Consider the following 14476-nt stretch of genomic DNA (forward strand, 5'->3'; position numbering starts at 1 on the left):
GAATCGCCAACTAATTGTTCTAAGTCCTATGTTCATCAAGCAACTTTTAGATTAGAAATGTTGTTGTCTAAATGAATTTGCCCTTCAAGAGTAAGCAAGAATCTGGGACTTCCCAGGTGGTCTGTGGCTAAGACTGCACTCCCAATACAGGGGGCCTGGGTTTGATCCCTGGTCAGCGAACTAGATCTCTCCTGTTGCAACTAAGAATTTGCAGGCTGCAACAAAAGATCCCGAGTACAACTAAGACCTGGTATAGCCAAATAAATAAAAATTTTTTTTTAAACGAGTAAGCAGGAGTCCTGCTATAAACTACTACTGTGGTAATCATTTATATATTTGTCAGTGCCTTAAAGGTCTGTCAGGCTTCCCCAGTGGCTCAATGGTAAAGAGTCTGCTTGCAATGCAGGAGATACAGGAGACAAGGGTTCAATCCCTGGGTCAGGAAGATCCCCTGGAGAAGGGAATGGCAACTCACTCCAGCCTTCTTGCCTAGAGAATTCCATGGACAGAGGAGCCTGGTGGGCTACAGTCCATAGGGTTGCAAGGAGTCAGACACAACTGAAGCACAAGGCTGTAAAGGTCTGTCACCCCAAACTTCTGCACTCCCCCTACCCATCCCCTGTCCACCTCAGTGCCCACAGCCCAGGAGAGCCTCGCTATTTCTGGATGAATGGATAAGATTGGGTTTCTGACCCCACAAGGCTGAGACACGGCTGAGTCAGGTCCCCATGACCAACTGGCCTCCCCACTGCAGAGAGCACACTTGAGCATCAGAGAAAACACAAACCCTGAAGCGAACAAACATCTTCTAAATAAAGGCACGCTGTGGTTCCCACACTGCTGCTGGGCACACACTACCTTCAGCTCATGGATCAGGCTTCTCGTTTGGTGGAGGCTGTGGCAGTCCTGGCTCTTCACTGCGGACAGCAGGTGGCTGGTGTCGGCGAGGAAGCGGAGCAGGTCCCCCTCGGAGGCGGTGAAGGACCGCCACTGCCTCACCAGCTCATCGATGTTGCCCTTCCTCTGCCGAACGCCCTGGGCCGCGCTCTGCCACTGCGCCTTGAGCCTCGTGAACTTCCAAACAAATTCCGGTCTTGGGGAAAATACATGGTTAGAGAATTCTGACATCCATGTGTAGAAAAAATAACTACCAACATGTAGTAGGAACTCAGATTTGCCATTTTTACCTAGAAAGACTATTTTAGATCTGAGCACCATTCAACTTAAACATGATGGGGAATTTGGGGCTGGAGCAGGGGTGGTGTGTGTGTTGGTGAAAGGTGTTGAGCAGAAGAGAATTGCACATGGCCTGGTATTTTGCTGACATGCATGACCTCAAACAAGCTATTTTGACACAGATTATGCCAAGTGCTTTATGGAAAACTAAACACGGGGTCAATGGCAAACAGAGGAACAGGTAGGTCCCTTGTAATGTTGTTGATTACTTGAGGGTTGCACACTACATAATTTCAGCAATAAAGAACATGCTTTCTGCAACTACTCAACTATTTCTTTCCCAGATAAATAATACCCTTCATGTGAGAAATAGGGCCTTTTATTTATTATGGGAAAAATCATGCTTTGCTGTGCTAATCAGATCAAAAGTAGTTAATCATCTTGAAACTGGCTTGAATTTATTACTTCGGAGCTAGGAAGAAATGGGGTTTGAATTTCTTAGTTATGCCGAAAGAAGATTGAGAAGCATATGGGTAATGACGGGGAGGAAACGAATGCCTGTGGAGACGTATGGAGAAGTCATTCAGGAGGCCAGGCCCACTCTGGGCTCTTGTTGGCAGGCGCACTGACGGTGTGAGCAGGTGCAGCGAGTGCCACCAGGCTGTCTGAGGGGCTCTGCTCAGCCCGACTGGAACTGCCCAGAGACCCCAGCCCCACGTGCGGCATAGAAAGAAGTGTCTTCTTTCACAACTGTGACATAGCCACCTGCTGGGAACAGCAGTACTTTGAAATTTATTTTTTAATAGCAAAATATCATGAGGCTGAAGGTAGAGAGGAAAACATACTATACAAGAACCCTTTGGAATAAAAAAGTTAGTTAAATGGACTTGGCAGACACACGCTTGCAAATCATCTGATCTGCTAAGCCCACCCTTCTACCACAGGGAAAAGGGTTCCTGATGTTTTTATGGCCATGAAGCAAGACTTTATTCTAATATACAGCCAGAAGACTGGCCCCATAGTGCTCTATCAATCACATGGCCACAGGCACTGATGTTAAGATTCATGTGGTGGAAGGCCCACCCGGTTGCATCGCCTTCCACATTCTCACAGCCATCACAAATCCTGGAGAGCTTACCTCTTCTCTATTTCTGCTGTGTCCAGGAGGTGTAAGCATTGGGTAACATAAGAATCAGCAGTTATCTGGTTTATAGAAACTTCAGCTTCTAACATCTGTACATGAATTAAAATGTAAAATATTAGTGAAAACTGTTTTCATGAATTTCCTAATAAAGTCTACAGAGGATATGTGAGATAATTTATTTTCATATGATTTGAGCCTAACTACAAAAAATGCTTAATCATTGCACCTATGAATACAATCTTAGAAGCAAATAGGTGTAATAATAACTACATCTAAGACCCATGTATTGGGCATTTTTGATTTGAGTTGTTGTTGTTGTTCAGTTGTTCATTCGGGTCCGACTCTCTGAAACCCCAAGGACAGTAGCCTGCCAGGCCCCTCTGTCCATGGGATTCTCTAGACATGAATATTGTAGTGGGTTGCCATTTCCTTCGATTTGAGAGGCACTGAGTAAAACGTGCATTGTCTCACTTCTTCAGGTTAGGACTCAAGTAAATGCTATTAGATCCATTTGAAGAGGAAGAAACTAAACTGTTCAGGAACTAACTCAAAGTTTTCATTTTCAGATTTCATTTTCAGTGGATGACCTTAATGTAACAATGGAGACTTAAATAAGTTACATTAAAAAGTTATAGTAGACTAATCATGTGTAGTTTGGAAACGCAGGATCTGCCTATAGAAGGATTTTCAAACATACAGCAGTGCAAGTATGGAGAAACTCCTCTGCAAAATTATTTATGTTACAATTATAATTATACCAGGTGCCTCAATACTTTATAGAACTACGCAGTGAAAATACAAAGAGAAGTTGAAGTATTTAACACGCTCTTGGTAAAGTGGGTACCATGTTCACATTCTAAGAAACCAATGCTATGCCGGAAGTTCCATCTACTGCAGAAAAATCTAGGAATTTAGTCATTAATAAAACAGAGCAGCAAAACAAAAAATTTGGAAATTTATGAAATGTGTGAGAATTTTGCAAATGATCAACTGACAACTGAATTTGCTTAAAGACATACATTCTGTGTTTAGGGATTGAAGATTGATAGGTATTCTGCATATTTTTACTTAAATCTCTCATCTCCTGACTACCGCCCCAGGGGGAGGGGGACAGAGTGGCAGAGCATGGGTTTATTTACCTCATACGTCTTCTGCTGTTCTAGAAGAGCAGGAAGGCTGTCAGCCACGTTTGCCTTGAGTGTCTCTTCTATCTTCTCCAAAAGCTGGACCCACTTTTCACAGCAATGAAGAAACTCTTCATTCAATCCAATTCCTTGAAGCTCACTGCAAAGGTTTAAAAACAGAACAGAGCCACATAACAATGACATTACTGTGCTCAACTGTCAATTCTACCATAATTGAAACAGGAGGCGAGAGCTGGCCCTTCTGACCTGCAGCGTTCCAGCGCCGTCGCCGTGGCCCGGATCCACTGCCGGTTCACATTCTGTAATGTCTTCACAGCCACGTCACTAAGTGGGAGCTTGAGGCTCACTTCGTTCAAATGCTCAATATCAGGTGACTGGGCTGTCAGTGCCAGCACATGATTCTATGAAAAAGAAATTAAACTCCAGATTTTTGGATGCCACTAAGATACCTAGATGGTGGAAAAGCCTCAGAAATCCCATAGGCCTTTCTTATCTCAAAGATGAGGGAAAGCTGGGGCTTAAATAGGTGACTTGCCCAAAGTCACACAGCTAGTGTGTGTCAGAATTGGACCTGAACCTAGACCTATCAATTCTGTGACTTTTCTAGAATAAGCTGCACACATGGCCAGAATCAAAACAGCCCAGGAAACAGAGAGTGATTTTGGATTCCTGTTTTTGAAGAAGATGGAAATAAGCTTTCATTTTTTTTTAAAAGGATCCACACTAGACCTTCAAGTCCCATTTAGTCTGCCAACAACTTGACTTTCAACAGAGCATGCAATTTATTTACAAAGTAAATGAAAATTCAATCCCTGAAATAACCCTAGCAAAGCATGGTACTTAAACATCCATATTATGGTGATATCACAGGAAAGCAAACTCACCAAAATTTTATTTTTAAAACAATATTCTAGGGACAGCATCTAGGTCAACAATGTATTCAGCAAACATCCTTCACAATATCCATGTTCTCACTACACAACTGTGCTCTAAGAGTCTAGGTCAGGGTTAGCAAACTTTTTCTGTTAAGGGCTAGATCATAAATATTTTAGCATTTTATAAGCCATACGATCTCTGTGGCAAACATTCAGCACGAAAACTCCCACAGACAGAACATAAACAGTGGAAGGCCATGGCTATATTAGTGACACTTTATTTACAAAACCAGCTGGGGGCTGCATTCAGACCTTATGCCATAGTTTGCTGACTCTTAACTTATGAATATTGGTCCTTATGATCAAGATCCAGAATTCTTTAATTCTTCATTCATCTATATTAACTATACTAAACTTATTAAGGTAATAAAGAAGGAAAAAATACCATTAATTTAATAGAGTAGTTTACTTTTTGATCTTCTACTAACCAGAAAAATTCATTTAATCACAGCATCCAATTGCTAGATTATTCCAGTTCACTGAAACTAACTAGTAAAGACTTTAAGATTTAAAAGTTTACTGAAATTATTGAGGCATATTATTAAAATAAATCTCATGACCCAGTATTTCCATTCCTGGGTGTACAGCCAAAAAAAAAAAAAAAACAAAAAACAACCCTCCAAAACACGAATTCAAAAAGATATGTGCAACCCAATGTTCATAGCAGCATTATTTACAATTGCCAAGATACAGAAGCAACCTAAGTGTCCATCAACAAATGAATGTAAAAAGAAGATATGGTACATATATAATGGAATACTACTTAGCCATTAAAAAGAACAAACTTTTGCCATTTGCAACAACTTGGATGAATTTGAAGGGCATTATGCTAAGTGAAGTAAGTCAGATAAAGAGAAATACTGTATGATATCACTTACGCACGGAATCTAAAAAACACAACAGACTAGTGAATATAACAAGAAAGCAGACTCACAGATAAAGAGAACAAACCAGAGGTTACCAGTGGCAGGGCCAAGGGCAATACAGGAGGAGAGGAGGGGGAGGTATAAATTATTGTGTTTAAGATAGACTCTAGGATATATTGTACAACATGTGGAATATAGCCAATATTTGTAAAAACTGTATATGGAAAGTAATCTTTAAAAATTATATTATAAATTTAAAAATTAAAAAGGGAAATAATTGACAAATAAATTGTATACATTTAACGTGTAAAAAAATAAAATAGATCTCTGTGTTGTCATACTTTTCTAGACACTAGGGAAAATAGGACAAGAATCAATGACACATCAGTGAGTGTTGTTCAAGGGTTAGGATGCACATAGATTCTATAACATGATAGTAAGTCACTTATTTTTTATCCTATGGTGAGCCTGAGCCCTTAGAAATAACAAACATTGGCAATACCAGGAATAAGTCAGGATTTCCTTCTTTTTCTTGCCGGTAGAGCTTATCCAAATTCTCTTCTTCATGTGTAATGAGACCTTTTAAAGATTCCAACCGGTCCCCAAAGTCCTTGAATTGTGATAGAACAAACTAGAACAAGAGAAGTTTTCATCAGAAACAGTTTTCATGTGCATCTACAACAGAAGCAAGCAGAGCCTTGTGATAAAAGTTCAAGTTGTTTCCAGCCCTAAGGAGTTCATTATCAGCTCATTATCTTGAATATCCAGAACATCTCTGATATTTACTTTGTGCCTTTGGTAAAGTACTAAGCCTTCACAGGGATGAACAGACCACCTGCTTGACAGGGGCATATAGAAGAGTCCTACTAGTTAAGTGTTTTCCCCACTGTGTGATACTGGAGCTCCATGGCCTTCTGTTCATCTTTTTGAGAGTTCATGAACTAAAGGCTTTTCAAAAAGAGAATAAAATATGCCACAAATGGCCATGCTTTAAGCACCATTCTATGACTCAGTTACCCTACCTGAAGATTCAAATACTGTGTGATCTGAACAGTATATAAAATATATCACTTTAACATGTTCAATAAAGAAGAAATGTGACTGAAGAATCACATGACTGCAGAAATCGTGTCAAATGGTAGATATGTTTAGGGCGTCTTTATTCTATTGTTTCCCTAACGTGCAGCCCACAAAGCACTAATAACTGTCACTTCATAAGATACTAGGAACTGTGGGGAGTGTACAAGTGTCCAAGACTATAACTTGAATGGAAAAAATAAGAACCTCAAATTCATTTGTTTTCACAAGCAGCATCTTTTCCAGGTAGGAAGCTCTCTGGAGGGAATGCATTTGACCATACAAGAGCACATGGGTGTTGGACTCTGCAGGTTGTGGCAGTCGATCCAGGAGAGTGGAATTTTGGAGAAAGGCCTCTTTTGTCTTCTGCACATCACACTGCAGCTCCTGGAGGATAAAAAGTGTTGGTAAAACATTCCTCTTCTTTTCCCAAAACAAATCCCCACCTCATGCCACTCCACCAACATCTAGAAGAATTTCTGCCCTGAAATTGTGGGTGTGGCTGTTTGTTTTTTTTTTTTTTTACTGTTTATTTTGTTTATTATTTGGCTGCACCAGACCTCAGTTGTGACATGTAGGATCTTTAGTCATGGCATGTGGGATCTAGTTCCCTGAACAGGGATCAAACCTGGGACCCCTGCATTGGGAGTGCAGTCTTATACAGTGGACCACCAGGGAAGGCCCTACTATTTATTTTAAAGAGCCAAAAAAGCTAATGCTTCTTTTTGTGGTCATATCACTGGTGCTAGTTCGAAATTTGTCAGTTCAGAGCTAAAAGTGACCACGGATAAATAAAGCTGGGGCTTCTAGTTCATAGAAACTGGAGATGACTTTGGTAGAGTCTTATGAGTTCTATTTCTAATCATTGAACACTTTAGGGATCTGCTTTAAGGCATTTAAAGGATCAATCCAACACCTTTCTCTGTCTGAGACTTTGTAACATAAATGGATTCATATGCAGGGAGTGTGGAATCTCACTGAACAAGCCAATTTTAGAACTGATTTTGGAAATATTGCATCTATGTGAATTTCTGTTTTTTTTTTTTTTTAAACAACAGATTAGATAGAAGTTGATCAGAAATATGAGTCATATCTGTTGAATTCTTGTCTCTAACTGATATTTATTTATTTGACCTATAGTATCAAAAGATACAAAATGTGTCTGGTCACCTAATTTAACATTAGAAAGTATTTACTTTATAGCCATTCATTAACATAATAGAATAAAACCACAGAGAAAAGTATATAACTCTTAAATATTAGTCTAAAGATCACTATTTCCACAGAAAGGCCTTATTAACATGGGGGCGAATCTATGATTCTTTCTAAATCAAGAGATTCAACATCTACTTCTTAGATAACCACATTCAGCTGATACACTTCTGCTTTAATTGCAGACTTTGTACGAGGCCTCTACCTTAGAGATTGACCTGCTAGAGTGAAAGAGGAGACTTGGAAGGAGGTGGTCAGGTGCCCTTGACTCAGCTACCCACTGCCTGATCCTCACCTGAGAGCCATTACCCGGCTCCCCCAGCCCCACACGTCCCTGCCCTGCCTGTGTCCCACATGGTCTGCTCACACACCTTTCCTGACCCTCTGCTCCCTCCCTGTGGTCTGTCTACTCCCTGGGTCACGGCCCTGTCCATCAGGCTGTCTTGCCCTTGCTTTTCCCAATGGGCATAACGCCTACCTTTGCATCATGCAGGGCCGGGGGCAGGATCTCTGCCAGGTTGTTCCCAGATGTGTTGATGTTTGCGAGCTGTTGGTACTTGATTTCCTGCTGCTCCAACCTTGTTGCAGCTTCAGCGTGAGCACTGTTATATGCCTTCCAGAGTTGCAGCAGGCTCTGGGCCCTCTGCAATTGGTCTGCGATGTCTTGGTTTACCTGAGTCCACCTGTCAGGGCAAAATAAGAAACAGGACCCCCATCCATCTCTTCCTTTGCAGCAAAAGCAAATGCATACTCTATCCGTTAAGCTAACAGCAGATGAATTAAGAAGACACTGTTGAATGCCTTTTCAAAATGAATGCTATCATCAATATATAAACAGAATTCCAACAGAGTTCCAAGTTAGGATATTTCATTGACTTTATAATTCTCAACAAAATCTGCAAAATTTGTGACTGGCAGGAAATATCTATTGTATTATGAACATCTCTTAGGCAAAGGTGAGGAAAAGTACCAAACTGTTTGCCTGATGAAAATTTCTCCACATGGGAAGGGCTCCTGTTCATAAAGCAGGTCTTCAGATGGGCCTTATTTAAAATGTATTTACATCAAATTTATTTTCTAATTACAAAAACAACAGGTTCCTTATATAAAAGTAGAAATTAAAAAAATATACTTTTCTACTTCTCAGCAAAGGGTACTTATTTTCTACTATGTTCTACATTTTTTAATGTTTTACTGTTTTGTAGAAATATGCTTTGTTATAGGACTAATTTCTTTGTGAATTGAGGGAAAAAAATGGCAGATATTACCGGGTACTTGATAATATTTTGTTCTTTAGAGAAATGTTACTTCCTGTATATTCTCTTAGTACTTAGGCTGATTTGCAGCAGAAAGTTACTTGGTGCAAACTGATCTTAATCATATGAGAAAATTGTTTCCAGGTGTGCCCTTCAAAGGATGCTAGCACACTGTCTATGAGGGTGGGCAGCAGTGGGGTACTCAGGCCCCAGATTTACATAGCTGGTCTCCATGAGGACCAGGCTAAAACATAAAATCACCTTTGGATTCCAGGTGAACATAACTAGAGCTGTTGATGAAGCCTAGTTAGATATCTCACTTTTGGAGTAGATACCACCAAATTATGCTGCTGCTGCTAAGTCACTGCAGTCGTGTCCAACTCTGTGCAACCCCATGGACGGCAGCCCACCAGGCTCCTCTGTCCCTGGGATTCTCCAGGCGAGAACACTGGAGTGGATTGCCATTTCCTTCTCCAATGCATGCATGCATGCTAAGTCACTTCAGTCATGTCTGACTCTGTGTGACCCTATGGTCAGCAGCCCACTAGGCTCCTCTGTCCACGGGATTCTCTAGGCAAGAATGCTGGAGTGGGTTGCCATTTCTTTCTCTGGATTATAAACAATGGCAAATAATAAAAGTATTTTTGTATCCATGAAAATTAGCTAATTTTGTGGGGCTGGCACATTCATTAGTTGTATGAATTTTTTTGGATCTGAGTTGTACTGTCAAACTGCTACAAAAACTAAAAATCATAATAAGAAAAACATTTTCTGTAATACTTTTTTCATTTTATTAAAATTGAAAAGTTAAAAAAAAAGGTAGAAATTAAAAATTTGTTTTTAATCCATAATATGGACTGTAACATTTTGCCTTCCTTTCTCACTTAAAAAAATTTTGTCATGTTATTAATAAAAAATAAGCCTAATTTAAAATGGATGTACATAATCGTCTATAAATGGTCTGTTTTTTAATTGCCAGTTTCCAAGTTAGTATGAATATTGAAGTAATTTTCAATTTTTGCTTCCAAATATAACACTCAGATACAACTTTATTCAAAGGTTTTTTTTCTGTATTTAAAGATATTGGTTTTACACTAGATTTTTTAAAGAGAATTATTGGATCAAAGAATATAAATACATAAATATTTTTAAGGTTATAGGTGTATGTTCAAACTGCTTTCTGAAAACATTATAATATTTACATTCTCACCTGAAGCAAGTGAGAATGATTGTTTCACAATATCAGTGACCCCGCTAAATGGGTGAAAAAGGTAAAAAATGGCATAATTGCTTTACTTTTATGTATGTCACAGATTTTCTCAAAACCATTTGTTTTAAAAATAAGATTTCATCCAATACAACATATGCTCATAACCCTCCATAAAACATGTATGTTTAAGTCTATGCACACCTATATTGAGATTATCTACCTATCTACCCACCTATCTATACAGAGGAAGTAAAAAAAAAAAAAAATCACCTGATATCTCAGTAACCTAGAGGTAACTACTATTGGCATTTTAGTGGCATTTTCTTCAGTCTTTTTCAATACGACTGCTGATATATCCCTGTATTAACAACTGAATGAGTCTGTGCAGTGGTGACAACCCAGCCCCTTTAACAGCAACCTGCAGCACCACCAAATGTTTTGAGGGTGGTCTCAATTCTGTATGTGAAATCAGATATGTGTCTGTGTTCCTCTTTACCCTCCCTTCTCCCCTTCCTTCCACTAAAGACTAGATCACGAGCTCAGGACACCACTGCAGGGTGCATAAATGTGGTGTCACTTATTCAACACTTGTTCCAAGTTGGTTCACAGGAGAGGCTGAATGTGCATGGAGAAGGGATGGAGAAGATCACTGAGGGTGGCTTAACCTCATCATCACTGTCTAATGCAAATCAGCTTTGAGCCGATCTTCATACCCCATACAGCAAAAGCCTCAGAATTAAGCAGGGCCACCCTCCTTAAAAAGAGCTTTCAATCATAAGCCGGTCATCAAAGAATTCCTCTGAATCTCACAAATATTTCCTGTGAGGTACTCTAACATCCCCTTTCTTCCACCTTATAATGGTTCCAGTAAGACAGGTTGCCCTTCTGGCCACCCCTCAGTCCGTTTCTGCCTGCTTTTTTAGTGCCTGTGAGGATCACATCGGGCATTTAGCCTCTATCCACTGAAAGTGGCTATACTAGGGCTGTACTTAGTTCTAGATTGATTATATCAAACACTTGTACAAGGCAAGTACAATAGCCTTCACAACACCAAATCTTACATGAACTAGATCCTTCCAAGCTGGAGAGACCAGAATAGTAGGAAACCAGTTATCTCAGATGATTAAGAAGGCTTAATAAGATGAAAAAATCTTATTTATCTTTTTTAAGAAGATAAAAAAAATCTGCTCTATCATTCAAGTTGCATCTTGAAGCGTACCTTGTGTGAGTATTTTGGCATTTCTCTTGAATTATTTCAGCAACTGAGGGGCAGTACTCTTTGAGTTTTCCAATCACCTCCTGGAGTTTCTTCCAACTCACTTCACTGCTCTCAGCTTCATCTTGAAGAGTCTAAGAGGACAGAGCACATATGTCAGCTTCAGAACGAACTGGCCTCATCCAGAGACACTTGCCACTATATTACAATAATATTAACACTCAAACCTTAATAGGACAGCCGTAAATTATTAGAAATGTGAAGAAGAAAACCAAGAAAGCATTCTTTCATTTGAGGCTAGAACTTAAGATTGTATACTTAAAAAAAAAAACAACCAACACCCCAAGCCAAAACCTTTAAATTGTGAAATCATATGAGCATGAAAGATGAAGAAAAATTCACAATATGTATTTACAAAGTTTCACTCATTGGGTTCATGTAATTCATTTTGAAATTTCAAGTTATACTTTTGATGCTCCTGTTTAAAATATCGTTTCATGTTTCTCTGTGGAAAACATAACAGCAATTGTGTCCACATCTATGCTTTCTTCCACTGGAAATTTTCTGCCAATAATGCACTGTGCCAAGACAAGGTTAAATTACCTGAAGGTTCTGCACCTGGCACCTTAAAGCCTCTAATGATAAAACCACAGGCTTGCTGTGTTCCATGCAGTACCAGAATCGGATTGTCATCATATTCACTTCCTCATAGAGTTTATCATAAATTTTCCACTCCTGTAAAACAGACTGCGTGGAGGTCTTGAGCTCGTTGACCTATACAAAAAAGTAGAAACATATTTAGGAAATCATCAACAAGAGGCTTGCTCATCTCTTTTTTTCTCTTCTAAGGACTCTACCACTGTATCCAAGTTAGGTATTTTAATTTCAGAGTGGAGCTTTGATGATTCACTGAAGGTGGGCAAATGAATAAGAAATATCAAAGAAGGTTAAGTTTTAGAATAGGTGAATGGAAAAGAGCCCTGAGACCAGAAGGATCAGAATGGAGAGAGTTCAGCCTACAGAGGGGCAGACCAGGGGAAAAACACTGAGTGAGGAGTCAAAATCTGAGAATTCACATTTCAGTGACACCCTATTAACTTTCTGACCTTGGGCAAGGTATTTAATCCTTAAGTCTGCTTTTTCATCCAGATAAAAGAAAACATAAAGAAAGAAGTAGTGTTTCTGAAAATGCTCTGAAAACTATAAAGCATTATAAATGTAAAGGGTTACCTGGGTTAATTGGCACTTAAATCTGGTTACTCATGCAGAGCAGGCATAAACTGAAGGGGAACATGCTTGGCCAAAATGATGAGCAAGTGCAAAGTGAGAGGAAATGCAATGGTGGCTGTATTTTATCCTTCAACGTGTTTTGATAATTACGAAAAGTTGAAATTTGAAGCATTTAAATGATTCCTGATACAACTGAGAATATGTAAGTGCAAAATTTTTTTTTTTTAGTGCAAAAATTTTTATGTATTATGTAGAGAAAAACACTTATATCGCAACAATAAAAAGACAACCAACTAAAAAATAGACAAGGGATTAAATAGACATCTCTCTAAAGAATATATACAAATAACCAACAAGCATACGAAAAGGCACACAACATCCACAGTCATTAGAGAAATCAAAACCACAAGATACCACTTCACAGCCACTAGAATGGCTATCCTCAAAGTTCGATAAAAATGAATGTTGGAGAGATCAGGGAAAAACTGGAACCCTCATACATTGCAATGAAAACATAAAGGTGTGCAGCCTCTATAGGAACATTTGCCATTCCCTCAGAAAGTTAAATGCTGCATAGAGTTACCATATGACCCACTGATTCTACTCTTAGGTATATACCCAAGAGAACTGAAAGCATATATTTGTGGAAAAAACCTACACACAGTCTCAGCAGTGTAGGAGGTTTCAATGTCTTCATCTCCCTGTCAACACTTGTTGCTCCATCCTTTTATTACAGGTATCCTTGTGTAGGCTGAAGCATTTTGAGGGTAAGAAACATTTATTTTCTTGTTTATCACTGTACCCTTGGCAGTGAGCATCAGTTCAGTCCAGTTCAGTCGCTCAGTCGTGTCCAACTCTTTGCGACCCCATGAATCGCAGCACACCAGGCCTCCGTGTCCATCACCAACTCCCAGAGTTTACTCAAACTCACATCCATCGAGTCAGTGATGCCATCCAGCCATCTCATCCTCTGTCTTCCCCTTCTCCTCCTGCCCCCAGTCCCTCCCAGCATCAGGGTCTTTTCCAATGAGTCAACTCTGAGCATGGGGTGGCCAAAGTATTGGAGTTTCAGCTTCAACATCAGTCCTTCCAATGAACACCCGGGACTGATTTCCTTTAGGATGGACTGGTTGGATCTCCTTGCAGTCCAAGGGACTCTCAAGAGTCTTCTCCAACACCACAGTTCAAAAGCATCAATTCTTCGGCGCTCAGCTTTCTTTATAGTCCAACTCTTACATAGTGCCTCACAAAAGATCCGTTAACAAATGACTCACAGAAGATAAGTTAAGCTCATCCCTAGTTTCCTGCCTGAGTTCTCAGGGAGGAATGAGACTGAAGGTTACCTATGGATTTCATTTATAGAGGTTGCTCCCAATTCTCTCTTGAAACAAATGGTTGAAAGTAGATTTAGTAAATGACAAATAATCCACAATAAGGACTCTCTGGGAAACAAGGACACACTTTTAATAGGTTTACAGTTTCTCCCTCCAATTGTGGGGAGATGTCAAAGTTGAAGAGTCTGAGGATGACTGTCCTTTTTCTCTTGGTGATCTTCTCCTGGAAGGGGTAAATGCAGACTTTGACATGCCTTTGATACAATCAGCAGATGTTTTCCACACTCCTCTATGCTCTCTCTTCACCACATGCCATCTCTCCCCACCTCTGGAGCTTTTCCTATGCTGACCATGCTTCCAGCTTAACAGAGGCTACATGGGACAGAACCACTCCCTGCCACCGCCCCGGGGCATCTCGCTGGGAGTGGGCAATCTGAGCTGCTTCTTCATGGCTGTTCCTGTATATCTGACCAGCAGGCAATGTCAGCTGCTCTGTAGGGTTTGGGGGGTAGGCTGGAGACACTTTTGAGTATGTGAGTGTATTAGACAAAACAAAGATAACCAAGTGAACTTCAAGCTTGCCAAGGATGTGGGAATTTGGTGATTTTGCCTCTAATTATCCAGTGAAGGGGGAAAAAAAGCCCGTGAGATTTGAAATATGTTTCTCTACTTTAC

At 39.9% G+C, this 14476-nt stretch overlaps 1 protein-coding gene across 6 annotated transcripts in view; it reads right to left on the bottom strand.

The window, feature by feature from the left end:
- Window positions 1-14476, bottom strand: part of SYNE2 (spectrin repeat containing nuclear envelope protein 2) — a 315690-nt gene that overhangs the window by 51891 nt on the left and 249323 nt on the right. For all 6 annotated transcript variants that reach the window (XM_043921131.1, XM_043921132.1, XM_043921130.1 and 3 more), the window contains 9 exons: window positions 11841-12011; window positions 11241-11371; window positions 8034-8238; window positions 6551-6730; window positions 5769-5897; window positions 3712-3866; window positions 3460-3604; window positions 2315-2409; window positions 859-1093 (listed from right to left, as the gene is read on the bottom strand). In XM_043921131.1, coding sequence (XP_043777066.1) covers window positions 859-1093; window positions 2315-2409; window positions 3460-3604; window positions 3712-3866; window positions 5769-5897; window positions 6551-6730; window positions 8034-8238; window positions 11241-11371; window positions 11841-12011 — 1446 coding nt within the window. The remainder of the gene's footprint in view (window positions 1-858; window positions 1094-2314; window positions 2410-3459; window positions 3605-3711; window positions 3867-5768; window positions 5898-6550; window positions 6731-8033; window positions 8239-11240; window positions 11372-11840; window positions 12012-14476) is intronic.

This window comes from Cervus elaphus, chromosome 12 (assembly GCF_910594005.1).
Source record: "Cervus elaphus chromosome 12, mCerEla1.1, whole genome shotgun sequence".
Taxonomy (NCBI): domain Eukaryota; kingdom Metazoa; phylum Chordata; class Mammalia; order Artiodactyla; family Cervidae; genus Cervus; species Cervus elaphus.